The sequence below is a fragment of the Pseudorca crassidens genome, chromosome 8 (genome assembly GCF_039906515.1).
Source record: "Pseudorca crassidens isolate mPseCra1 chromosome 8, mPseCra1.hap1, whole genome shotgun sequence".
Lineage (NCBI taxonomy): Eukaryota > Metazoa > Chordata > Mammalia > Artiodactyla > Delphinidae > Pseudorca > Pseudorca crassidens.
The window spans coordinates 90,939,037-90,966,383 of NC_090303.1; the positions used below are offsets into that span (position 1 = coordinate 90,939,037).

A 27,347-nucleotide genomic window follows, 5' to 3' on the forward strand; every position below is an offset into this window, starting at 1 on the left:
AAAAGTTCAGTCAATTAGCTCATAAACACAGTGCTAAAAAACGGGTGTGATCATGTTTCCACTCTTGTTTAAAGGCTGTTTGCTTCTGTGATTGTGGTGATGCCATGTAAATGCAGAGGACTCAATAATGAAAGACGAAATCAGGACCTTGCTGTTCCAAATGCTCTCTCTGCCTCTTTGAGTGTACCTGCTGCCAGGCTCCAACCCCTTCCCTGACCTCCCTATCACAACGTGACAGCCCTCAGAGAGAATGAGGGGACATTCTAAAACAAAAATAAACCTGTCATTTTTATAGTCAAAAGTGTCAGAGCTCAGACATCAATGGTAATTCAGAAGAGTCAGTAATGTATTTTGTGTCTGCATTTACTGACATTTAGTGGTTATTCCATGTGAAATTTATTTTCGAGGTACTCTTGCATTGCAATTTAATCAGTATTATATCTTTGGCTTTAAAAATACTATTACAACCTTGCTGGGCCACAACACATAAGCCACATCAATTCCTTACTGAATACAGAGGTATTTATGTCATTATACAATAGTCACTTTCCAAAGTGCCTTCCGCTCCTTTCCAATACAGAGGCACATTTAGCTTTGCCTTCTTTACTCAAAGAATTGTCATCATTATTAGGTTATTTTTCAAGTTATATGTGGTTAAGGCAAATATATTAAACATTTTGGATATGAATGTTTATAAGTATCTTAAATTATTTGAGAAAAAAACTAACTTATAAATGGTACTAGATTTTATACACTCTCGGCTAATTATAGAGTGAAATAGTTGGTTTAATTGGGCAGAGGGGCTATGCAGATTTATGTGCTGTATTCATCATTTTGGGAAACTTTTAGTTTTATACAGAATAAATTTGGTGGCAAGAGACTAGCCACCAAGTTATTTCAGTAATCCTCATTCAAAGATGATAAGGCTGTGGAATAATATGAACTTTAATAAATATATAAGCATGATTTTTAATTGATATATCAATTATTTGTACATGGAAAGAGGCCAGATGCAAAATAATAGCTTTCCCATATGAATCTGTCCTATATACATTACACAGAAGTGGCCAAGTACAAAATAAGTTTATTTTATGAACACATCCCTTATAGTCTATATGAATTGTGTGCATATGCATACATCACAATTAGAAATGTAGTGACAAAAAATTATATTTATTGTGCAACTATAAATAAGTTCAGTCTTTGCAAGATATATACAAATATGCTTCGTGTTAAATATATATGAAGAAAACTACAAGACATCACAGAGGGACAAAGGAGAAAACTTGAATGAATGGTAAAACATTACTGGATGAAAAGACTTAATACTACATAGTCGTTGTTTTTCCCAAATTCATTTATAACAGTTCAGTAAAAATTCCATAAGGAAAAGGAGTTCACAGAATACTCTAAAGTTTATATAAAAAGAATGAAAATATAGTAAACAATTAAAAACAGTGCACTAATAAATGAGATTTATAATTAGAGCTTCTAAATATGTAATAAAATTAAATACTGGTACAAGGATAAAATGGATAAAATAATGGAATAGAATGGAAAGCCCAGAAATAGATCTAAGTTTATGGAAATATTTACTAGCTGGTAGAATTAGCTTTTCAAATTTGTGGAGAAAGTGTAAGTTATTTAATAAATGTTCCTGGAGTGACATTTAAACTATTTGGGGGAAAAAATCAATATTACATATCTTCATACCTTATTTAAAATATAATCCATATAAATTGCAATTTCAAATATAAAATACGTGAAATAGCTAAAGGAAATTATCTTAAATATTTACTTATTTGGACTGGAGAAGGTCTGAATGTTTGAATGATACCAGTAAATTTAAACATTACTAGATATAACACATGTCCAAAAATTCCCATGTAAAAAGGGCAATAAAAAATGTCAATGGTCAGTAACATGAAAAATATAAAACTTCACAAGTCAATAAAATGATAGCTAAAACTTCAAACTGATAGGATATTTTATTCATCTTATTTGCAAATTTATTTTAATGATAATTCTTATTTTTGTTAGCTGTAGGAAAATAACATAATCATCAGTTGATGGTGGGAATTTACTATCAAAAACAGCAAGTGTAGATCATTTGGCTAATAATCCAACTTTTAGGAGTTTATCCTAAGAAAGCAATTAGTGATCTATAAAAGAAAAAAAATGTACATGAAAGTTCAACGCACCATTATGTATTAGAGTGTAAAACTGAAAAGGACCTAAGTGTCACAAATAAAGGATTGTTTAATAAATAATGATATGACCACAAAACTAAATATCATATAACCACTAAAATGATGCATTAGAAGATTATCTAAAGTCTGTTATTACCTTTATTTGAAAATGTTATCAGCCAGTAAATGTCAAAGGTCATAAAGTAGGGGCCTAGAGGCCAAATCTGTACACACACAGACTTGTTTTCCTTGCTTGTCAGTATTTTATAACATTGAGCAAAGATTAATACATTGGGAGAATACACATAGGAATCCGAATTTCCAGTGTACCTTTACAATTCTGAACATCTGACAACTTTGTGACTACATTCCCACCCTCAGCTGGGGCTGGACTGTGGAGGTTCTCTGCCTCTCCTTCTCTCCCAGGCCCACCAGCCATGCACCTTGCTTTTCTCACTCTTCCAGTCCCCTACCTGGCCCCACTGAGACAGTGAATTGACGTCTACCATGTGATCTGAAACTTTTAAAGTTATAGGTGCTTGTATTCATTGCATGCTCACGCGCGTGTATATAGGAAGATATGCAACAAAATTTCAATAGAAATAAAAGTTCACAGGTGCCTCCCATGATTGTGTAAGGTCTTTGACAACAGGAAACAAGTCAGTATTATTCACTATTTTATCCCCTGAATTTAGGTGAAAGAAAATTATTTGTTGAATGGTCAAGTAAGGAGGATAATAGCTCTTATGAGCCAGGTATGAATAATTCAAAATCTTTTTATTTTGGTTTACTTTTCTAATGTACTAATTTAAAAATGAGAAAAAATCATGATAACTTTTACTTTTTAATGTCAAGGGCAGAGGGAAATCTGTAAGCAGAGCAAAAATATATCATAAATAAATCTCACATACTTTTTAAGTGAAAAAGAAAAACACACCATTCTTAGTTGAGACAATGCAGAAATACTTGGCACTAAATTCTGCTCTGTAACACAAAACAATACAAGACCCAATTGATTCTTGTCTGATTTTGTACTTTTGTTTAGATTTCCAGCCTCCAGTTGAAATTGTCAAAATACCCTTTCTTACCCTTTGCAAAGTGTTGCGTGTCTCAAACACACCCTCTCCAGAAGCCTTCCTTTCGCTTTCCTCCTTTGTTGCAGGGATATTTAGGCAGCGATTACAGTGATGCTATAAAACCAGCATGTAAGTCACTGGACGACTATTTCTAGGCTGTTCACTAAATAAGTCCAGGATGAAATCACCAGCCCAGAGGTGTCAGTTAATTGAGGAATCAGACAGCCAGAGAGACCAGACTGGGTGAGAAAACACCCTTATCCCAAGGACAAACCTTTGCTCTCACTTTGGAGAGAATACACAAATGAACTTGCCAAGTAAATTGCTTTCCTTCCCTAATACATGATCTCTTGCTCCACTGCTAAAGCTGCTTTTTAATGAGTTGGTAAGTAAATATGGAGCTAGATTGAGAGAATTAGTTCATGCTTGTACTTTTTCAATATGGAGAGTGAAATGAAGATACAGATAGCAATTTGAATCTAATTTTCAAGCTTGCATGGATAAAAAGTCACAGACGGAAGCTGAGATGTACCAGAATGTTGGGGGTGAGAGGCAGGGTGATAGTGACAAAGAAAACCAGCTGACACAGAGCAGAGGTCTCTTCAGTAAGTACAGCAAAGCCCAAATAGTGTAAACTCAAGACAGAGCTGTTTTCTCTCTACAGGTGCATGCGGTACAGTAGTTAGGAAAATACAGCTCTAAGGCCGAAATCACTGATGGTCATTTCCGACCTCCCAGTCGGCATTATATGGATCCTAAGAGAAAGTAAAATTAGAATCCTACAATGCATTTAAGCTGAAAGAGACAATGGAGTTGAACATCCTCACTGCCACAAAGGGCAAAAATCAAACTCAGGGAGGTAAACACCATCTCCTGATTGAGGCAGCAGGTGTTTTAACATCACAGACCCCTGCTCTTTGAATGAGTTTAGACCAACACTGCTGTTTAAAAACAAACAGAGATCAATATGAGAAGTGGAATGTGTGGAGTGGTTATGTGACTACTGTCAGTTGGCTTGAATTCCTAAAGAAGACGCCATCTTGCATAGTTGAAAATTTTTCTTTTGAGATGAAACAGATTCAAAATAAAAGCCCCTCCCAGATAGCACCCCCAAGTTCCTAAATTAAAAAAGAAAACACACACACACACACACACACACACACACACACACACACACACACACAGGCTCAGAAGGACAAGACAGTAGGACCAGCCACTAGCCAGCTAAAAGAGAGCAAAATAGGTGGTTTCTTGGTGTAAAAGTAAGGGCAGCAGGGACGTTTCCTCAGAGTCATTCAGCTGCCAGTATTGGACAATTTCAAATTTTAAAATTAGAGGAGAACCCTCACTCAGATAAATTGATCATTTTGAGCCGAGGCTTATTTCACATGGTTGATTTGTTTAATTTGGTCATTAAACTGCCCCATTCACACTATTTAATATTTATATCCTCCTTTTTTTTTCATGTATTTATTTTTCATCATATAGCATAAAAATGGAAAGCATTTGAGTCATTATTAATAAAGCCATTTACTATTATCCTTCAAAAATGTATTAATATTATAGTTAAATGCTAGTCATACATAACACATGGTACCTTTTTGCTTTGTATATTCATGATCTGGTGCCACTTGCTCTACGTAACAGGATAGGTAAAGAGAACACATAGCACATACTGCCTTCCCAATATGTACACTGCTACTATATGGCAACTTAGAATCAGTTTCTGATTCATGTTGGTGAACAGGAAACAATTATTAGCAAATTTACTTATTACAGATTTGTAGAATTCAGTAATAAATGGTGATTATTTGAGAGAGCTTGTGACTTCATGAAAATTGTCATCATATGGGATAAGTAGAGGGAATCTATGCAATTCATGGAAATTCAAGAATATACTTTCTAAATAACAGAAAGTAATTAAGCAACAGTTCCAGCAGACCTATTGTACAGTTGACAGTTTTACAAACTGTGAAAGTAATTCTCTTTTCACCTCTACTCCCAACCTAGCGGAGCCAACTTTAAGCTTTTACTTACGCCTGTGGACAAATGTTGAGGAGCCAGGACTAGGAGGCTTGGTTTAAATTCCTTTGTGTTATCTCATTCAATTCTTGAAATGGATCTGCTGAGCCGGTGTTTTCACTGCATAAGCAATGAGAAAACTTATTCTTGGAGAATTTAGAAACTTTGGAGTGTGCTTATATGCCCTGACTGGAGTTTGGGGTTGTCAAAGGGAAGGTGCTCAACTCATGGTCAGAAGGTTAGGTCGAGCCAGGGCTATAGACAGACAATGACTCAGGTGATGAGATAGATCGATTTGAAACTGAAATCCAGTTAGAGATCCTGGTCAATGAGATCTCATGATCCCAGCTTGATCAATGTCATCAGTAGTTTATTATATCTTACCTAAGTGGTCTTCACTGCCATGGAGTCTCCATACTCCTTAGGTCCTCTGCCATACCCCACCTTTCTCGTACTCAATAGAGAGCCTTTAGGAAGTTTCCTAAACACCCTATTCCTTGACATCTCCAAAACTAATGGAATCTACTCTCATCCTTAACCCTTTCCCTCCTATTTGCAAGATTAACCCTGGGGCCATTCTCTCCCCATGTCGCCTGTATGCCATTCTTTTCTGCTTTCTTAAGCTCTTGCCTCACCAATGGTACCAATTGTTCTTAATTGTTTAGACCCACAATCACCAGGGTTTTCTTCTTTTCAGCTTTGTCGTTCTTTTTTCTTTTTTTTTAAAGAAACTAAACAAAATATTCTCAAAGGCTTCCCTAATCTATCTTTCTTTCAAATCATCTTTTTTTTCACTTTGCTTTACCCTCGAGTTACAAAATAAGGGACTTTCTACCTTGTTGCTCTTATCCATCCAAACCCTGACCATGTACAAAACTACATTTCATGATTTCTTATTCGCTGGCTTTTATACTCAAAGAATTTCCATTTTCTTGAAAGTAATTCTTATTTTTTTTAATTCATTTAACCTCAACATATGAACATATTGTTTGCATTCTGTAAATCCATTGAGTCTTTTAAAGTGGCCATTTAAAGATTTGTTTTTGGTTGAGTAAGAATGTGTAGTTCCTAGTAAGAATAAAGGAACTCGCCATAGGTCTGCTGTTAGAAACTTGGCTATAAAACTTGGAATTATATGTTAATAGAAATTAAACTTTATTCAAGTGGCTCCCAATCTTTATTTTAAAACACAGTTTGGAAATCTGAGGATGTACCGGGAATTGTGCCAAAAATAATGAAAATTCACCCCACCCAATTTCACAGTCCCAACCCCCCAGCATGCCTGTTTTGGGTATTTCTGTAGTTTGGATACTTTCTCTTCCCTGTCTTAGACAGGGCTATACCACTGTGACTTTCTGCTTTGCGTACATAGTAATTTGTTGTTTTAATAACAATACCAAAAAGAAAAAGCACGTAACAAAGTGGGTCAAGCTGTCACCTTCCAGCCTTACAGTGGGCTTTGAAAGCAACCAAACAAGAGAAGAGCCGGAGGTAGGCTGCTCACAAGTTACATTCCTAAATGCAGACACAAAACTGAGGATGTTTTATTATGAAGAACAGAGACCAAGAGGCTGCCTACAAATGAGTTTCCTTGGAACACTTGGACGAAATGTTCCCTGATAGCCAAGCATGAACCAGAGTGGAGACTGACTGAGAGACGCATGGACCTCATACGCAGGCTAAGGATGTGAAGTGTACCATGGCACACTGGAGGGGCCCTGCTCAGCAGGTTGGGGTGGGCCTTCTGATCCCCAAAAGACTATCGGTACTGTAGGTCCTGATCCCTCATCTTGCTGTTGGAGGTCAGCGCCAACCTCGTCATGACCTCTGGGTTTTAAGATGATGAGGCTATGTCTGCTGTTTGTGGAATAGTATTTCTAGATAAATGTTTTGTAGTAACCATAACATAAATAACGTTTCTTATTTCTAGCCAGTCATGGCAGAGGAGTAACATGGCATTAGAGATTGGGAAATCGGCCCCTTGTGGTGGTCCCTCAGACAACCTGTGCTGTCTCTTACATGCCACACTCGCTGAAGATAGGATGGATGAGGGGCAGAGTGAATAAGCATGTAGCAGATAAGTATTTGGATAAAGATTTTGAAGAAGTCCCAAGAAATAGCATGGGTAAACAAGAAAAGGCCTGGAAGAACTCACCCAAGAGAGCTAGTGTTTGGCAGAATGAATATTTTTGTTTTGTTGTTGTTATAAAGTATTCACTTTAAATTAGAAGAACTGCTAAAATGAAATTTTAAAAATAGTTTTTCTAAACAGCATTTAGAGAATCTGGTAAATGTAAGTCACAGATTCATTTTATGCATATTCACAAATCATGTGACCATGTTGCTCTAAGCTTTTAAGTCCATACAGCTAGAAACTAGCAGAGATCGGTTTCAGTCTCAGGTTTAATTCCAAAGCTTTATCTGCTGCATCCAGAAACCCATTATGCTTATCGGTGTATAAAGGCGACAGAAAGAAAAGTTAGACACCCTTTTGGAGCAAGGAGGCCAGCCCTTCTGCTGGCGCATCACCTAGAAGGATATCTAGGCCCGTCTTTGCTGCTCTCTCTCTCAAGAGGAAGTGATACTTTGTGAGAAGTTTTCCTTAGACTACTATCATTTTAAGAGCAGAGACATTCTTTCTTTCTTTTCTTCCTCAAGGGGTCAGAATCCCTTCTTCTTCAGCTAACACACTGACAGCTGGCTCACACTGGCACACACAGTGGTTAGGTGAAGGAATCCAGGGCAACTTCTCTTAGCTTCCTATTTCCTTTCATTTTACATTGTTTCAGAGATTAATTACTTACAGGATCCTCTTCTAACATGCTCCGTTAGAGGTCCAGCTAGATATAATCCTATCCCAGCAGATAGCACAAACTAAAACTGCTTAGCTGATGGCATATTGTGCTTGACGGATTGAGCATCCTGTCTAGCAGACGTGTGCGTGAGTCTCCATCCATTTACAGTCTATTTGACAACCTTCCCTTCTCATGCATTATTTAGGTCCAGACGTTGTATTTCAATACCTTTATAATGTGGACTGCTCAAAGTTTAGCTGCTTTTTTACTAGATGACATGGTGGGGCTGAAGGCATATAAATTGTGTTGGGGATAATGATTAGCCAAGATGGTATAGCTTGAGAAAGGAAGTGTCATTTTTGTCATAGCCTCATACTGGGCTTGGTCAACATGGTACCTGCCTCCTGGGGAAACATAAAGGTTAAGGACTATAATTTTAGCTCAGTCTGAATGAGAAATCTGATTTTTCAAAGTGTTTGGAGAGTCTGAAAGTGAGGAGGAGTTGAGGTATTTAAATATTTAGTTGGGCTTGAACCTGTGGTGTTGGGAGAAGAAGGGGGATGGGATTGGGGTAAGGGAGGGTTGGGGCAGCATGTGATGACCTCTGTGACACATGTATCACATATCGTAAATTACATCATGATTTCGCCTGTGGTTATCATCAAGAAAGCGGCTTTAGTTCAAGCAGGTAGGAGAGTTGACTGTCCTGATTTACCACATGAAGTTCTTCATTCTCTCTGACCAACTTGCTTTATTTTAACACTAAATTAGAGCTTTGGATACAAAAATCTTTGCTGAGTTGATGTAGCTTTTTATGTTGCCTCATCTCAATTGCCATTAGATCATTTAGTAAAGACTTTAATCTTCTCCACGCTCTCATTTTTCACACTTTAGTGGGATAACACTGTGGTCATTTTGCTCCGTTCTAGAAATAGGCTGCAATCAGACTCTGAGGAAACAATCATTTTGTATTTCAATTGGAAACAATAAAAATAGTTGCTGCCCATTACTCTTTACACTCCGTTACTACTTTATTTTTATAGCTTCATTGAATCTGGTATGAATCATAAGTATAAGAAGCCTGTGTCATTTCTGTCATTGAAAAGTTAAAAGACCCAAGATTCAACCTTATGGAGTCTTCTGTTCCTTTGGACTCTATGCCTATTCTAGGCTTTACTACCAGAGGAATGATGATGTCTGTTAAACTTACACACATGGGTGCATTTTTTTTCAGAGGTTATAAGCAAGAAAATTATGCCTATAAAACACAATCCACTTACCTTTACCTTTCATATGTGGATTTTTATGAAAAGAGAAACACATACATTGATTAACTTTTTTTTCTTTCCATACGCAAGGCAACCTTAAGCAGAGACATACTTAAAATAAATACTAGATTCCTAAGTACAACGAAGTGTCCTTTTCTCTACTAACCTGTTATAATGTCTTATCTAAATTTGTATTTTCTTTATGGTCAGAAGAAATTTCACTTCTTCCTGTATCTCCTAATCTCTACACAACTTCGGATCCCATTTATTCTTAAAAATTCCAGTCTGTTCTTCAAAGGAAACTATTAACTTACTTTTAAACTTCTCTCTGAGCCTAAACTAATTTTCATTCCTCTCTTCAAAGCTGTCCTTGAGGGCTTCCTGGTGGCGCAGTGGTTGAGAGTCCACCTGCCGATGCAGGGGCCACGGGTTCGTGCCCCGGTCCGGGAGGATCCCACATGCCGCGGAGCGGCGGGGCCCATGAGCCATGGCCGCTGAGCCTGCGCGTCCAGAGCGTGTGCTCCACGACGGGAGAGGCCACAACAGTGAGAGGCCCGCGTACCACACACAAAGAAAAGCTGTCCTTGAGCTACTATCCAAAGTTCCATGTTGCCTTGTGCTTGTGCTCAGTCTCAGCTTTCAACAGAAGGCATATGCACCATTGAAAAGAATCTGTAAAGGGATGCATTGTTTGGAATTCCTCAGCTTCTCTAGAACAGCAGTTTTCAATCTAGAATTTTCTATCAGTGTCATAACAAGCCTCAATCCCTCTGCAAATTTGATTCACATGTTTAATTCAAGCAATGAATTAACTAATTTTGAGTTATTAAACCAGCAGCCTGCCTATTTTAGGGAAAAACAAAACAGGATACAGAAAGCCGACTCTACAAATTTCCAACTTCTCAAGATGTTAAGAAAGACACAAGCATCAATTCAAATACAGCTGCCTAATCATATACAACTTTCAGTAGCTCTTCGAGGGTTGCTCCCATTTTCCTTTCACTCCTCTTCCTTGTGAGGACATAACAACCTTTAGACAGAGGGCTTTCTCCACTTTTGCTGCTGTCTGGTCTAGAATGCACTATTTTGTCAGCCCCATTTACTAGATGATGTTGATTATCAATATTGGAGTTCAGTCAAATTCCTGGTACAGAAAAGAAAGGGTGCTGCAGTGCTTATTCAGGTAGAATTTCATTTTAAAAAGTCAAAAGAATGATTTATTCCAGATCATGCTTTGTTTATAACTGTCCAGACCACTTTTCCCTTTTGGCAGGAGGTAGGTTGTGTTAAAAAAATAACTAAAAGGAGCCACAGACGTAGAGACAAGGACAAGGGTACTAGTTAAATCATTGTTAGGTCTCTTTCCCTCTTAGTCATGACATTTCTCTAGAGTAAGTGCTGTTTAGGATGTGTTTTGAAGAAGGCAGGAGATAGCTTGGCGAACATGGAGTGGAAGTTTGTCCCAGCATCACGAAGAATAGTAGTATTTTTGACAGCCAAAACTGCAAACATATTTACATTGTAATAAGGGCTTGGAAATTCTTTAAGGTTTTCACGCTGGAAAAATTCATGAATTCTCTTGTATTTGTACTAATGTGCAGATCAAATTGCTGTTTCAGCTACTTTCACGCTTATTTACCGTTTGCTTTTAATTTTTTTTCTTTTTCATGAAAGTGCAACTTACATCCAGCGAAGTGCACAAAACGTAAGTCTTAATAAATGCAATGTTATAAGTGAGGCTTTCATTTTTCAAATATTTTACGTAATGCATACCCGGTAAAGTCGCAGTACTGGGCTGCAGTTTTCTAAATGAGAAAAACTCTACACATTGCTTTCAGAATACTTTCGACACATCTTTTCAGATATAATTAAAAGGTCAGTGTAGGTGAGTCAACGGCTAAGTTTTATTTTGTGTTGCTGAACCTGCAGGTGGTCAGGCCCAATGCACTGGGGTGGATATCCACCAAAGTACATTGCACTTTTCTGAAAAATATATAATACACAATCTTGAGAACAGAGTAAAGAAAAATGTCACACAAAGCAAATGGTGAAGGGAAGGAAAAAAGAGAAAGAGAAGGGAGATAGAAATAATAGGAAAGGTTTCCAGGAAGCCTTCTATATTTTTTTCACCCCAATCTGACCAGCCTTTCTTAGCCCTGGCACTTGTCATTGTATTCATTCCAGAGTTGTTTTAGGTAGCTGGATATTTCATTAGCAGTTTGTGTGTCCCCTAGATTATAAACTCTTTGTGGATGAGAATGTGTTCTATTTTTTTGTTTGGTCACTCGTTACTCCTTCACTTTCATCCTCCACAGCCCTTGAAGGCAAATGAAGATCTGGTCATAACAGAAATTCAATAAGCTGTTTTAGAATGAAGAAAGAAACAGAGAAAGCTCTGGTTCCCTAGCAGGGCTGCCATTGCTCTCTGCGGCCACCACCCCCAGCATAGCTGCTCATGTAGTGAGATTCAGGAGCTCATTTTTCAGGAGATCGAGAAAGCTCTCAATATGTGTATTGACTCCTAATGTGTCACTTGAAAGAAAACCTGATTAAAGAAAAAAAAAAGTGGAAATTTACTCCATTTCTGTCTGATGCTGAAAAAGCACCAGCGTGTGGAATGGCAATATCATCAGCTATCAGAGCTGCACTGTCTCCTGGGCCCCGGGACAGAACTCTTCTTTTCCTTTAAGTAAAATTGAAAGACATTCAAGATTTGTAAGGGTCATCACAATATAAGCGAATTATATCATTTACTACATCAGTATCCAAACTCTGTACATTGAAACCTCTCTTTAGAGAAAAGGGACTTTGCTTCCCAAGACTTCCTTAAAAAGTCTCTCCCCAAATCTCTTTTCTTTTCTTTATTTTTCTCTCCAGCACCATTGATGGCAGAAGTGATTGATCATTGATGTAGGAATAATCTCAAGCCTATTAACTTCCCATATCAAAGGTTTTAAAAATTAGTGGGACTGATTGAATGTGTAGAAGATCTAAAATAGAGTATAGACTGTACACCTCAATGGTCACTCTTCCATGTCAGGGAAATTACACAGTTAGATTTTAATTTATCAGATTATTATACAATATAGTATATTAATTTAGAAATATATACTACAAAATTAAAAATAAATAAGCTTCGTTTGCTTTCTAATTGATGATAACATGGTGTAGAATTACCATTTCATTCTTAAGGCAGAGAAGAGATATGGGTAAGTCTCCTAGACTATCTACTAGCTCCTTGTTCCTAGTATAGTCTTGTTTCTAATGACAGTCTGATATTTTATTCTATCATCCTTATATTTTTTCCCATTTTTTATAATAGTTGTTATTTTATACTGAAAGCTAGATATCTAAGCATAATATTGTTGAAGTCAACTTTTAATTATCTCAGGACAGACTGTGGTGTTTAGCCCTTATATATGCAATTTAAAATGCTAAAATGGGCCTTATTACTCTATCAGTTGAGGGAATTTCAGGCAACACTGGCGAGGCTGATGATTTTATCCCTAGTGTTTGCTCAATGATTAGGCTGCTTCTTAGAGACCAGTTTCTGAAAGAGAGGGACAAACAAAACCCAGAAAACTGTGCCATTTTTAGTAATGTATTTAAATAGCAGCAGAAGTTAGACATCTATAGAAAGCATATAGATTAAGATTACATTTTAAAAACAAACTTTAAATATAAACATTCATAAATTCAGGCTTATGTGAGTTCCTCTTGACTTCTTGTTCTGAAATTTTTTTATGCAACCACATATCTTCTTTCCCTGGAGTCCACTTGTTGTCAATCATGGGCTCCTTTTTTCCTGATTTTTTAAATTCTTCTAGAAAGCTTTTTTTTTTAAATTTTATTTATTTATTTGTTTGTTTGTTTATTTATTTTTGGCTGCATTGGGTCTTCATTGCTGTGCACGGGCTTTCTCTAGTTGTGGCGAGCAGGGCCTACTCTTCATTGCGGTGCACGGGCTTCTCATTGCGGTGGCTTCTCGTTGTGGAGCACGGGCTCTAGGAACGCAGGCTTCAGTAGTTGTGGCTCGCGGGCTCTAGAGCACAAGCTCAGTAGTTGTAGCACACAGGCTTTGTTGCTCCGTGGCATGTGGGATCCTCCCGGACCAGGGCTCGAACCCGTGTCCCCTGCATTGGCAGGCGGATTCTTAACCACTGTGCCACCAGGGAAATCCTAGAAAGCTTTTTTAGTAAATCAGCTTTTGTTTCCTGGTATGACATAGCAGAAAGAATGTGACCATAGGAGTTGGATACCTAAATTTGGACCATAGCCTTAGTATTTGCCAGCTCTCTGATCACAGTCATCTGTAAAGCTGGAAAAGATGATTATTGTTTTCAGAGTATTGTGAGAATTAAATAAAATAATATGCAGAAAATTCTAGCATTTAGGTTACACGTGTATTAATAAATTTATTATTAGCTTATTATGTTGTGGATGCACCTGTGAAAATGATCATTATATATCAGGCATCTTGCCTGACTTGGGCAGAGTGTGGAGAAAACCCCATTTATTTTATCAAATTTTCGCTGTGTATTCAAATATACATTAGAATTTTTTTTTTTTTTTGGGGGGGCCGCGCCGAACGGCATGCGGGATCTTAGTTCCCCTATCAGGGATTGAACCTGTGCCACCTGCATTGGGAGTACCAAGTCTTAACCACTGGACCGCCAAGGAAATCCCCCATGAAATTTTTTTAAAATCATTTAAGTTAGCATTTTCTCTGTAACAGTTCCAAAAGATCAGTTACTGTCAATGTTAGAACTTCTGTGTAGTTGACATGAAAATTTTGTGAGAAGTTACATATCAATTTACCTGTTTATGTTTTTATGATGATTGCTTTTAGAAAAATGTTTTAATCTTAAATGTCACATATTTTCATGTGCAGAACCTCACTTACTAACTCTTTGTCTCATTGTGAACATCTCCTGTCCAAAGTCACAGTATTGGCCTGGACATGATATCCTCTGTTGTCTAATCCAAAGACCCAACTTGAACTTGGATTAGTCATAAATAAATTATGATAAATTTGGGGGGCTCACACTGGCTGCTAGGTAAAACTGTTCCTCAGACAAACAGTGAATATAAATACTGAGTCTGGAGCCAAGTAATTTGCGTTTGAATCTCAATTTGATTCTTAATTATTTGATCTTTAGTTCAATATTTATAAAAAGGTGTATAATAATAATAATCACCTCAGGAATTGCTGTGAAGAGTAATCATGCTCAGCATTTATTGTGTTATTATCAATATTATTATTATCATTGATTATTTAATATTATTAATAACTTAATATCATTGATAATGATAACTTAGTATTACCAGTACCACTACACCCCACATTTCCTCACTCTTAATCTGTTTCATACACACACACAATTTTCTGTACTAATAAGAAAGGTGATTAATTTATACTCATTTAACAATATTAAATATTATTTATTTAATGCTTAACATTTATAGATCAGGGTTCCGATACATTATCTCACTTGATCTTACTACAACTCTAGATGAAAAATAGGGTTGCTATTATTCTTATTTGAGAAGAAAAAAACATAGCTAATAATTAAGAGCAGAGATTAGCACCCACAGCTTTGCCAGGATAATATTAAACCGCTACCTTCCTCACTGCTACATATAGGGACTCAAGTAGTGAAGAAGCTAAGGACACAATTTTTTTCTCTTAAGTTTCTGTAGTATTTTCAGGACTTAGTCATAAACTAACAGTAAAATAACAAATGGATTATTATACGTTTGCCATATTAAGATATTGAGTCCTTTAAAGGTCATCTTCATTGTTTACTTTGTTGTGATTATGTTATTTCATCAATGATATAACAATTATTGCTTTAATAAAATCCTGTGATGCCACATCAGAGGTGAAAACTTTTACAGAACTGTAAACAGCAGAGGTGCCTAGAGCTTTATGAAAGAAAGCTGTTTTCTTTAATAGAAGAGGAACAGTCCTTACGTAGGCTTGTGTATCACGTGAGGAGAAAGGAATGCCATTCTTCAAATACTTGTGCTTGCTTCTAAGTGAATGTTTTCCATTTTTACATATAGCATTAGTATAAACAAGTAAATATTATAACTCTAAAATTTTAGAGGGTACGATAGCAACTAAGTATGTTAACACTGTATAAATTTACTGTTTTACTTGAATAAGCATTCCAGGACCCCGAAATGGAATCTGTCTTAGCTAGCAAACTCTGTTGGGTAAAGGATAATTCTCAAGTGAGGAGAGAAACAGAGAGAGTATCTAACCAAAGGGTAAAGACATTGATTTGAGTTGCAGACATTTACTCACTGGCCTTGAAACCAAGACAATTCACTTAATCTCTTTGTATAGGCTGAGCTTACTTCTTAAGATAAAGGGGATGATAGGACCTGTTCTGTATATTTTATAGAGTTGTTAATATGAAGTGAGATAACATGTTTAGAGTCCTAAGATTATTTTTTCTTTCAATTATTATTTATTTTTTTATTTTTTATTTTTTTTGCGGTATGCGGGCCTCTCACTGTTGTGGCCTCTCCCGTTGCGGAGCACAGGCTCCGGACACTCAGGCTCAGTGGCCATGGCTCACGGGCCCAGCCGCTGCGCGGCATGTGGGATCCTCCCGGACCGGGGCACAAACCCGTGTCCCCTGCATCGGCAGGCGGACTCTCAACCACTGTGCCACCAGGGAAGCCCCTCAATTATTTTTTAATTGAAAATTAAAGCATGCTCATAAGCATGAGAATCATGAAGCTTTATGTTATTGTAAAGTTTTAGAATAATAATAGTTATTGTTTTTAGCAGAAATTATGGCAAGAACCAAATCCCTTACTCATTCTTACAGTTTCTTATTTCCATAAAATAAGAGATCAAGCTAGTTTATTTTTTAACTTAAATGTTTTATATATATATATATAAAATTCTCCAGAGGAAGTCACCAAAAATATTTTTTAAATAAAATAAATATTGCTCTATGTTTTATTAAAATGAGTGTGAAGAATAAATTAAAGTGTCAAAAAGGATACTGGGAAAATTAATATTTGGTACTTTTCAATCAAAGTATTAAAATGAACATTTTGAAACATACATATAACTCAATTCTAAAAATATCCATGAACTTATCTAATGAATAGACAAAAGCAAGCTTATAAGCAAGTCAGAATTCTGAACTTACTGTTATATTAGCTAATAAGGAATCATTAGAATAATGATTGGATTAGTGAAATTATTTTGTTCAAATAAATTACATGAATAAACAATTGTATAAGTAATGACCAAAAGCAGTGGTACTGAAACAATTCCACTGATTAGGTAAATAGGGGTTGAATTAATATTATTAATTGTTGATCCTGTATTGATTCAACAAACATTTTTGAGCACCAGTTATATTTGAGGCAGTGAGCTGGATGGTAGGGCTACAAAGACTCAGAAGTCAAAATTCACAGTTTTGTTAGTGACAAAAAAAAATACATAGTGTATCAGTCAGTGTCCTATGGGTCAAAGGTCTAAACAGGGGATCTACGAAAACTGAAACCTGAAAGGCTACTAACTGTAGGAAACAAAGTGCTCAGCCTCTCTAGTAATCAGGGAAATAGAAATTAAGACAAAAAACTGCATGTTGTCTCTCTGGGATTGGCAAGCATTACGAAGTTGCATAATAACAATTGTTTAAAGGTTATTAAGAAACAGGACTTACCTGGTCAGAGTAGGATCCTCTGCAGCTATCCAAGAGAATAATATGACTGTAGTCAGAAGAAGGCTTATACCCATGCCTTCGTCCAGTGCCTTGGTCCCTATCTTAGGATTATATGATAGGGAAATTTGTAACTCAAGTCCATGACACAATAGGAAAGTTTTAATTTCAGCACCATTTCAAGCAGTTTGAGGCAAACTGCATGCCCATCACTAGAGAAATGTATCAGAAAAGATGCTATGATTTACTCACTATGGAATTATCAGTAGAAGCAATACATTTGAAATAGCTGGAGCAATATAAAAACATAATATGGAATGAAAAAGAAACAGAACAACATCTAAGACACAGTATCATTTAGTAAATTAAGATCATAAGGGCAAAAATGTATATTTTCCAGAGTTGCATATCTAGCCAAAGAAATAGTACAAGCAACTTGAACAAGTTCTAAAGGAGAGACGGGGTAATGGGATGTGAGAAATAACGATGAAAAGAAGGAAAACATTGATTAAATAAAAATAAGAGGACCATGCAGAGACTGATGAGGATGTTGGGTATAGTCTGAGGAGTATAATTTACTCAGCTTTCCACTTGATATTCAAATAACTCTAGACAAACAGGAGAATAAGAGCAACAGAACAATAAAATGATATGAGGCATGCTGTGGAAAAAACAGCTAGGCTAAAAGCTATCAAAAGGATTTCATAGAGTTGATGATGCCTGAAGGCTGAATAGGAGGCAGACAGGTGAGAAATGTGAGGATGTAAGGATGAGGGGATGCGGGGGAGGTTCTTTGAAGATACGAGACAAGGATGGAAAATGGCATGAAGTTGTAACATACAATGTTGTGTTTGGATAACTGCATGTAATTGCCTTTAATGTGGGATATTTAGGGAAGTTCTGAGTTACTTCTGGAAAGATGCAAGGGGGCAAGATTATAAATTTTATCAAGGGTCTAATTCTGTCAATGATACAAGTAAGTAGGGCCTAACATAAGGAAATGGGAGTGAAAATGGGAACAAGGTATAACTTCAGAAGATACTTAAAAGGTAGAGTTGACAGGTCATGGTTGCAGGACGTGTGGGAGAGGCAGGAAGCCAGGAGATGGCTAAGAATTTTAACTTGATGGTAATAGGATTCACAGAGATGGGTAAAACAGAATATGGAGAATTTTGAAACAAAATATGGTAAATTCCATTCCATCAAAACTACTTTCCTAATTAAACTCTTCAAAGTTCCTCCATGACTTAGAGATTAAATTCAAATTCCTTATGTTTTCCTTAAGAAATTTATGATGAGGCCTCTGTCAATGAATTGTTTTAATGTTTCTACGTGGTTTTTTTTTTGCTATAATATTTCTGAATGGACGTCTTTGAGTAGACCTCTTGCACATTTTTCTAACTATAGCTGAAATATAAATTCCTATATGTAGTATTCCTGAGACAAGTGTTTCTTCAATGTTAAATTTTTATAAATGTATTTACATTTTTAGAGATATAGGTACGGTTCCCTGCAAGGAAATTACCCCAATAACTCCAACCAATAATGTCCAATAATTTTAACAACTGTGGATGAAGAAATGGTTTCCGCTGTTTGTGTCTGCATTTTCTTTTCTCACTCTGTATTACAGTTGTCTATGGGTGACTTGGATTTGGGTGCCTTTGCCTTTTAGGGTGCTTAGAATGATGAGTCAGGGTCAGGATAGTAGGTCATGGAATAACTAAACCACCTCCTATATCCCAACTAATGACAACATATTTGCATTTTTTAATTGTGATGTTGAATATCTTTTCATATGATTAAAATTTAACATTTAATTTGTCTTTCATCTAGCGAGTGTATCAATGTTTTAGATTGTTAGTGTTCTCATCTTTCCTTATTTCATTTCAAAACTTTTTTATATTAAGGACATAAGGTAACTTTTTATCATGTGCTTTTACAAATATTGTTTCCCAATTTTTATTTTTACTTTTTTTATGCAAAAATTTCAAATAATTATATAGTGCTTACATATATTTTTCTTATGGCTTCTGAGTTTTGGGTCTTGTTTATTAAGGCCAAATTCCTCCTAAGTTACTGTTTTTTAAAAATATACTTGAAGATAACTTGCTTTCCAAGAAGAATAATCCATTTCGTTTAAATGCTGTTTGTACTATGAAATAATTTTCTACATGAATTTCGAGGGAAAATCACTGCCCCATCTGTATTTCTTTGTAATTATGGGGACCTGAATAAATAGAGATTTCTCAATTTCAAAATGCCAACAAATAACTTCTCAACAATGCTTACTTTCTGATACACACAACTCATTGATTTTGTCAACTTGGGCCACTTCCTTCAGAGGTTGTGTCCCCAGAAATATGTCATAGCTCATTTGATAAAACTCAACTTTCTTTCCAGTGTCCCTTACGCAAGATTGCTCAATTGTCTCCAGACTTCGATGATATTATCTGAAAATGGTGAACGTGTGTTTACTTAGACACAACAGGGTTGGGCAGCAGAAAGTGCACTCCAGCTTAATAATTGCTCCTTTACCAACCCATCACTGCCACCAGAGCATATGCCTCTCCCAGGCAAGGACCTTGTCTTAATTATCAGGGAGTACCCAGAGTATATCATAATGCTTAATCATGAGTTACTTAATAGGTATGTGAGGACAAAGTGAATGAGTGAATGATTGAACAAACTAAGGTTCATAGTCTTATCTCTATCATTGACTTGATATGTGACCTTATATAAATTAGTTAATCTTTCTGGGCTTCAGTTCCCTGTTCTGCTGAACAAATATAATTTCTAGCCTGACTGTACCAAAGATTTGTCTGGAAGAACAATAAGATAATAGACTTGGTAGTGATTTGAAAAAAAAAATCAGAAAATTCATATAATCATATCAATATACATTTGATAAATAATTTCTTTTGCAGGATATGGAATATTGCTAACTACATAGAATATGCTATGTGACACTAACTACAAGTGTGAAATGGAGATCAGAAAAAAATAATACTCACTGGGGGGAATGTATTGGCTAAAAGGAGTATCATTATTATCTTTATTATTATCATTATCAGTATTATTATGAAAAACACTTAGAGAAATCTGGTGGAAAAAGTCACACACAATGTTATATGTTTTATGCTTCCCCCATAATTTAGTCCTCCTATTGGTTTATTAATTTTTATGTCTATACCAGAAACCTCCTGATGCTTTGGAAAGTTTTTTGTGTAATTTTGGCTTATTTAGTTCAATTCATCAGTATTATGCTCAGTTAAATTGACTGATGACAGATAGATAGATAGATAGATAGATAGATAGATAGATAGATATTCAGTTCTAGATATGAACATATTCAAAATGTCATCAGACTTCAAATACATGGCCAGCCTGAAAGGATCTTTTGAATCCTTCATTTAAAGTCTTTGCTTTTCAGAGGGGGAATTGAGGCAGGTAGTCACAATAAACTTGTAGGAGAAAGAAGGAAGATTTTGGAGTAAAAATTGTAGTTCAAAAGAGAGCATCTGATATATTTTAAAGCAAAGTTTATATTATGTATTTGTTAATTTTATTCTATTTCCCTGCAGGTTTAAATGTGTATTTGGCTACTTGGCTACTGATTAGAGAACACAAAATGAATAACTCAACAAACTCCTCTAACAATGGCCTGGCTCTGACCAGTCCTTATAAGACATTTGAAGTGGTTTTTATTGTCCTTGTGGCTGGGTCCCTCAGTTTGGTGACCATTATTGGGAACATCCTGGTCATGGTCTCCATTAAAGTCAACCGCCACCTCCAGACCGTCAACAATTACTTTTTGTTCAGCTTGGCCTGTGCTGACCTCATCATTGGTGTTTTCTCCATGAACCTGTACACCCTTTACACTGTGATTGGCTACTGGCCTTTGGGACCTGTGGTGTGTGACCTTTGGCTAGCCCTGGACTATGTGGTCAGCAACGCCTCAGTAATGAACCTGCTCATCATCAGCTTTGACAGATACTTCTGCGTCACAAAACCGCTCACCTATCCCGTCAGGCGGACCACAAAAATGGCAGGTATGATGATTGCAGCCGCCTGGGTTCTCTCCTTTATCCTCTGGGCTCCGGCCATTCTCTTCTGGCAGTTCATTGTAGGGGTGAGAACTGTGGAGGATGGGGAATGCTACATTCAGTTTTTTTCCAATGCTGCTGTCACCTTTGGCACTGCCATTGCAGCTTTCTATTTGCCTGTGATCATCATGACTGTGTTATACTGGCACATATCCCGAGCCAGTAAGAGCAGGATAAAGAAGGACAGAAAGGAGCCTGTGGCCAACCAAGATCCAGTTTCTCCAAGTCTGGTACAAGGAAGGATAGTGAAGCCAAACAACAACAACATGCCTGGCAGTGATGATGGCCTGGAGCACAACAAAATCCAGAACGGCAAAGCTCCCAGAGATGCTGTGACTGAAAACTGTGTCCAGGGGGAGGAAAAGGAAAGCTCCAATGATTCCACCTCAGTCAGTGCTGTCGCCTCTAATATGAGAGATGATGAAATAACCCAGGATGAAAACACAGTTTCCACTTCCCTGGGCCACTCCAAAGATGAGAACTCAAAGCAAACATGCATCAAAATTGTCACCAAGACCCAAAAAGGTGACTCATGTACCCCAACCAATACCACCGTGGAGGTAGTTGGTTCTTCAGGTCAGAATGGAAATGAAAAACAGAACATTGTTGCTCGCAAGATTGTAAAAATGACCAAGCAGCCTGCAAAAAAGAAGCCTCCTCCTTCCCGGGAAAAGAAAGTGACCAGGACGATCTTGGCCATTCTGTTGGCTTTCATCATCACTTGGGCCCCATACAATGTCATGGTGCTCATTAACACGTTCTGTGCACCCTGCATCCCCAACACAGTGTGGACAATTGGTTATTGGCTCTGTTACATCAACAGCACTATCAACCCTGCCTGCTATGCACTTTGTAATGCCACCTTCAAGAAGACCTTTAAACACCTTCTCATGTGTCATTATAAGAACATAGGCGCCACAAGGTAAAACATCTTTGTAAAGAAAGAAGGTAGTCAAGGGGAGCTTGGCGAAAAGAAACAGAATAAAAGAGCTCCTAGTTTTCAGATCTCTGCCATTGCACTTTATAGTCTTATCATGGAATGTGCAATTAAGGAGCCCAACAGTGACACTCTTATGGTGCCTATGCTCCAGTTTGAAACTTGCACCTTATAAACCCTGTCAGTTTAGGAGCAAGGAGACCATTAAGGAGACATGTTGGAACTGTGGATTTAAGAAATGATCTATGCTTTCTCATACTCTCTTGAAGAAGGGCTTCTGAATCTATAATTTTATCTCTGCACAAAAAGAATAATAACCTCACTCCTTTTTTTCATTTTTTTGTTCCCAAGTGTCCATATGAGGATGAAATGCCACAGTTACAAACTAACCTGGAGAGTTTAAGATAAAGAAAGCCATTACACAATGGCGAAGTGAACAAAGAAGATCCAAAAAGGATGTAGAAATGGCCTCCGGAGTGTTTAACATATATTATTCTCTTGTTTTGGTTTTATGTGGAGAATTGCAACATAATAAATGCTTATCTTTTTTTGCCTTTCCCTTTCCCACCATCAAAAGAGAGCAAACAAACAAAAACAAACAAAAAACTTAATTACATTACATCATTATTTTTCTCATATGGCATTGGTTTTTATACTTCCCTGTTTTACATTGTGTAAGGGCAAAATCTGCAGGACTTTCACTAAATACGGAGACAGCCATGAAAAAGGGTATTTCACCCCTGCCCACTGTGTCTTTTGCATTCTTTGGGGGTATAAAACCCTATGAGGATTTAGTTCACTTATGATTCTTCATGTGAAATATTTTCACCAATCTGGTTTTCTACTAAACTAGCCTCTTATTTTAATAGAATAGCCTACGTAATATATAAATATGCTTGAGAAACCAAAGTCATTTTTTAAATTGAGGTTTCATCAAATTGAACAGTGGTCATTCTTGTTGGAGAAAGTTTACTGAGGGCGGGTGAATTTTGAGATAAGAAAATAGAAGATTGAAAGGGCATCCTGTTTCAACCTGATCTGCCTAACCTGTGTATGACATGCTAACTTGTAAACATGAACTCCTGGCCTTTGTCAGCAGGAAGATGCTGCTTTATTCATCTGGAATCTTAAATAGGATTAACTTATTAACGTGGCACCAATGACTTTTGGGTCAGTCCCAAGAGAATAAGACCTTCTCCTCAATGCTTGCTAAAGGATGATATTCAACTTACAGATAAGTGAGGTTTATAACCATCCTATGACCTATGGAGGGAAAAAAAATAGAGTAATTAAAAAACATATACTGAAACCACCTTTTTTTCCCCTCAAATCATCAGTTCTCCCTAAAATTTTTTAACTTCAAAATTCTGTCAATAGAAGTAGTAATCTTTATGGCAGAAATGTTATGGATACCTAAACAGGCCAAGTGAGCTCAGCAAAATCTGAAAGAATATAAGTGGCTGCACCTGTGCCACTTCTCACCATTTTTAAAAATTCTAGCCCATAGAAGAGTCACATCAGAAACGATTACCTAACGGCGCTTTATATAAATCTTGTCTATGTAAGACTTTTTATTGGTACCCCAAATAAATATACAATTATATTGACTCACACTTAGTTATTTTTACCCCTCAACTTTTTTTTCTTACTATATTTGCTATAGTCTTCCAATCAGATTTTTTAAAGATGGCCCAATCAATAGAAATCAAATTTATAAAAACCCTTTACAAATTTTACATTTTAGATTTATGGGCTTTATGATAACTTGACCAGTAATATCCATGTGAGTTGCATGATGAATTTGTCAGTATTAGACTTCAGCACTTCAATTAGAGTTATTTTGTGTGACTTGCCTCACTGATGGCATCTCAAAACTTTGGGGAGCTGAAAAAAAAGCACAAGGCAAATAACAACAAAAAAGAGCAATTAGTAAGAAGCAAATTGCCAATAATTTTTGTATATAACTTATCCTTTATAAAAATAACTTCTTGTTTCAACAACTTCAGTCATTCTTCCCCAACTAAATCTTCTATTTATAAACATACAGCATCAGTTCATACAGATATCTTTATTCTACCTTAATGTAAACTTTTACATTTAAGATCCATATTTATTTTTATTTTGTTTCTTCAAGTCAACGTATCACTTTAGTTGGGATGAACTCTTTGGATTCAAGGATTGAGGATTCAGGATTTGGGTCCTTTTTTGCCTTCTCTAGCAGTCCAGCTCATCGTGAATCCAACTGCCTCTTACTCTCCATTGCCATCACATGCTCTCCTTTCTTCCTTCTATTCTTGATCTCCACCGTATCTACCACAACCTTATTGAAAGAGAAACAATCAAAAATTAAAGAAAGGAATTGAATATAGACTGACACATCATGGAAGCTTTGTAAACCGGAATCAGAAAAACGGAAAGAATGCTGAAAATAGTAGATGATTAGAAAGATATGGAGACTGCATCCAAAGGCTTGCATTAACTATTGCTGGATTTGTCTATTTCAGTGGCTCCCAACTAGGGACCATTTTTCCTCCCAGGGGACATTTAACAATGTGTGGAGACATTGTTGGTTGTCACAACTTGAGAGAGGGCTATTGGCATCTAGAGAATATAGGGGCCAGGGATGCTGCTAAACGGCTTACAATGCACAGGATAGACCCCACAACTAAGAATTTTTTGGCTCAAAATGTCAGCAGTGCCAAAGTTGAGAAGCCCTGGCCTATTTTAAGGGATTCGAGAGCTTGCTTTATATAAGTGGGAAAATAATCCTGTTTAACTCTTAGAATATCAATGCAAATTGTTCATCTGTTTGAAAAAGGTTAATGTTCACCAATCATGTATCAGACACACTGTCATCCGTTGAGTCTGGTGTATTTGTAATTCACAGACTGGGAACACAAGACACATCTATATAGCCAAAATCACCAGACCATGCACATAGCACATTGTTTCCAACATCTTAATGTCCACTTACGATTGCCACAGTGTCCAGTCAATTGAAGTTGAAGTAGTTGGCTATTAAAATGGTTGCAGTTGATATGTTCACTTTCTATTGGAGCTGCTATTTTTCCTGTCAAAAACCTTAAAAGCCTCTTTCAGAAACATTATGATTCATCTCCTTTATCTTCACTGGAAAGGTAAATATCTGTCAAGAACTTCTTCTTTCCTCATAGCAATAATGTAAATATCCCAGAGCGGTCTTCTAAGAAGAGGAATTTAAGAATGTGAAAAAGCTAGTTCATTTCTTGAAAAAAGAAATGATTGCCTTTTTACCAGTTCATCATTAATTTAATGTGAGCTCCCAAGTGGTAGGACAAAGTCATCAGTATAATAAGCCACATAGATAAGCTTTCTGGTTTGAGTGTCAAAGCTGGAGGTCCCACATACTCCTGCTCTTTTTCCATTCACCACTTTTTTGGCCCTAAACATCTGACATCGGGAGAGACGGGAGTTCAAAACGATGGCAACATATACTTAGAAATGCAATCTACTTTTATTTTCTCCTACTTAGTTCACTGGTAGTTGCCTTTTCCCCAGTTTGATAGTATCCCTTTCAACAATCACAGCACTGGCGTTGCAAATAGATTAGGGAAGCACCCAAAGCTGGATGAATTGTGCAAAATGTATGTTCAGCATGTATATATAATACCATGCCTCTTAAATATGCTTCTCTTAAAAGGGTGCACGCTACAGCATGAACTGTGTGCATATTTGATGTATCTTCCTGGAATATGCTGTATGCTTAATATACATATTCTATAAATAGAGTTATAAAATGTATAATAGAAATACATATTTCTGTATGCAAATAAATATATTATACACAAAGTCTGAGTATGTAATATGGTATATGTTGCTTCAGAGTATCAAAAGTAGATTTTATACACCCAATTTTGAAAGAATTACTATTACACTGTGTCATAATCTTTGGAAACATAGCACTTATTTTAAATATCTCTTGGAGGAATATATTAATAAATCTTTGGTGTCACCCCACGTGACAACAATGCTTTTTGCCTCTGTGTTCCTGACAGTCCTCTAACTAGAATCGTCCTGGCTGTTTCTGTTCCAACAGCTGTGTTGATCTCACGTCTGATTGCCTGATGAGATTGCAACCAATTCATTGACATACAGCTTCGCTCTCCTCCAAATTAACTGATTTTTGTGAAATAAAAAATAATCATACTGGGAGGAAGGGATGACCTTCAGAATGTTTTACACTTTGAAAAACAAGGAAAAATTGTACAACCACTGTATGTTACAAACCACTCTTTTCAGTTTGGGGCCAGTACAGCATCCCATACATTAAAGGCCAAAAATTTTTAGTGTAGTATGACATTGAAAGTTTCTCCAAGAAATTATAAAATATATGGTTTGTTTCTAAGTGTCCTACATTTTCTCCATAGCAGTTATCATCCTTTCCTTGTTGTCCACTCAACTACCCACATTCCTCAGAACATTTTCTTTGGTCCATTAGCACAAGTCCTTACTTAGCAAACATTGTCATGGTGTTAGCTGATAGTGGGCATGCAGTCCCAGGAGATGCTTGCATTTTAATAGAAAAAGCATAAACACTGAACATTTGAAAGATTCCTTTAGATTAATCTAAAGATAATCTTTAGATAATCTTTAGACACCAATGCATGAAATGGGAGAGACTCTTTTCAGTGAACTCTAGTTTTCTTTGAATTTTATGATGTTTTTGGAAGGCTACCCACTTCCGAAATTTTCCCTTTTATGCCACAGTCCACCCTTGTGAATTACTGTTCCTTATGTAAACCAAAATCATTTCTAGCAAAAAAAAAGAAAAAATTGCATTATCTGTCAATTCTCATTAGTTTATTATTGTCCCAGTGAAACGTTCTCAATTCATTTTTTAGAATTTGAATTGAATACTGTATTGATGAATTGTCAAATGCTGTTCCTGACTAGGTGGTTGGAAATACTGAGAGGAGAAAAACATCTTGCCATCATAATGGAAGAAGTTTCCACTTTATAATATATGTCAGTCTTTTTCATCCAAAAATGGAGGAAGCACAATGTGGTAAGTTGTGGAATATAGATAGATGTTTATTAAGTAGTGACATTCTAGAATATCTATTCTTTGGCTTCTTAAACACACACACACAGTGAGTCATGGGAAACTGTGAAGGAAAAAAGACACCCATCTTCTGTACTTGCATTTACCCAGCAGCTCATCTGAATCCTTAAACTATACATTTACTGAAAATGTGGATATGTTTGGAAGTAATATTGAAGGATTTTT

At 36.5% G+C, this 27,347-nt stretch overlaps 1 protein-coding gene across 2 annotated transcripts in view; it reads left to right on the forward strand.

Moving 5' to 3' along the window:
• The window catches only part of CHRM2 (cholinergic receptor muscarinic 2), a 157,995-nt gene extending 131,928 nt beyond the window's left edge, over positions 1–26,067 (forward strand). For both annotated transcript variants that reach the window (XM_067747114.1, XM_067747113.1), the window contains one exon: positions 20,623–26,067. In XM_067747114.1, coding sequence (XP_067603215.1) covers positions 20,670–22,070 — 1,401 coding nt within the window. In that variant the 5' untranslated portion in view covers positions 20,623–20,669 and the 3' untranslated portion in view covers positions 22,071–26,067. The remainder of the gene's footprint in view (positions 1–20,622) is intronic.
• Positions 26,068–27,347: the final 1,280 nt, after the last annotated feature.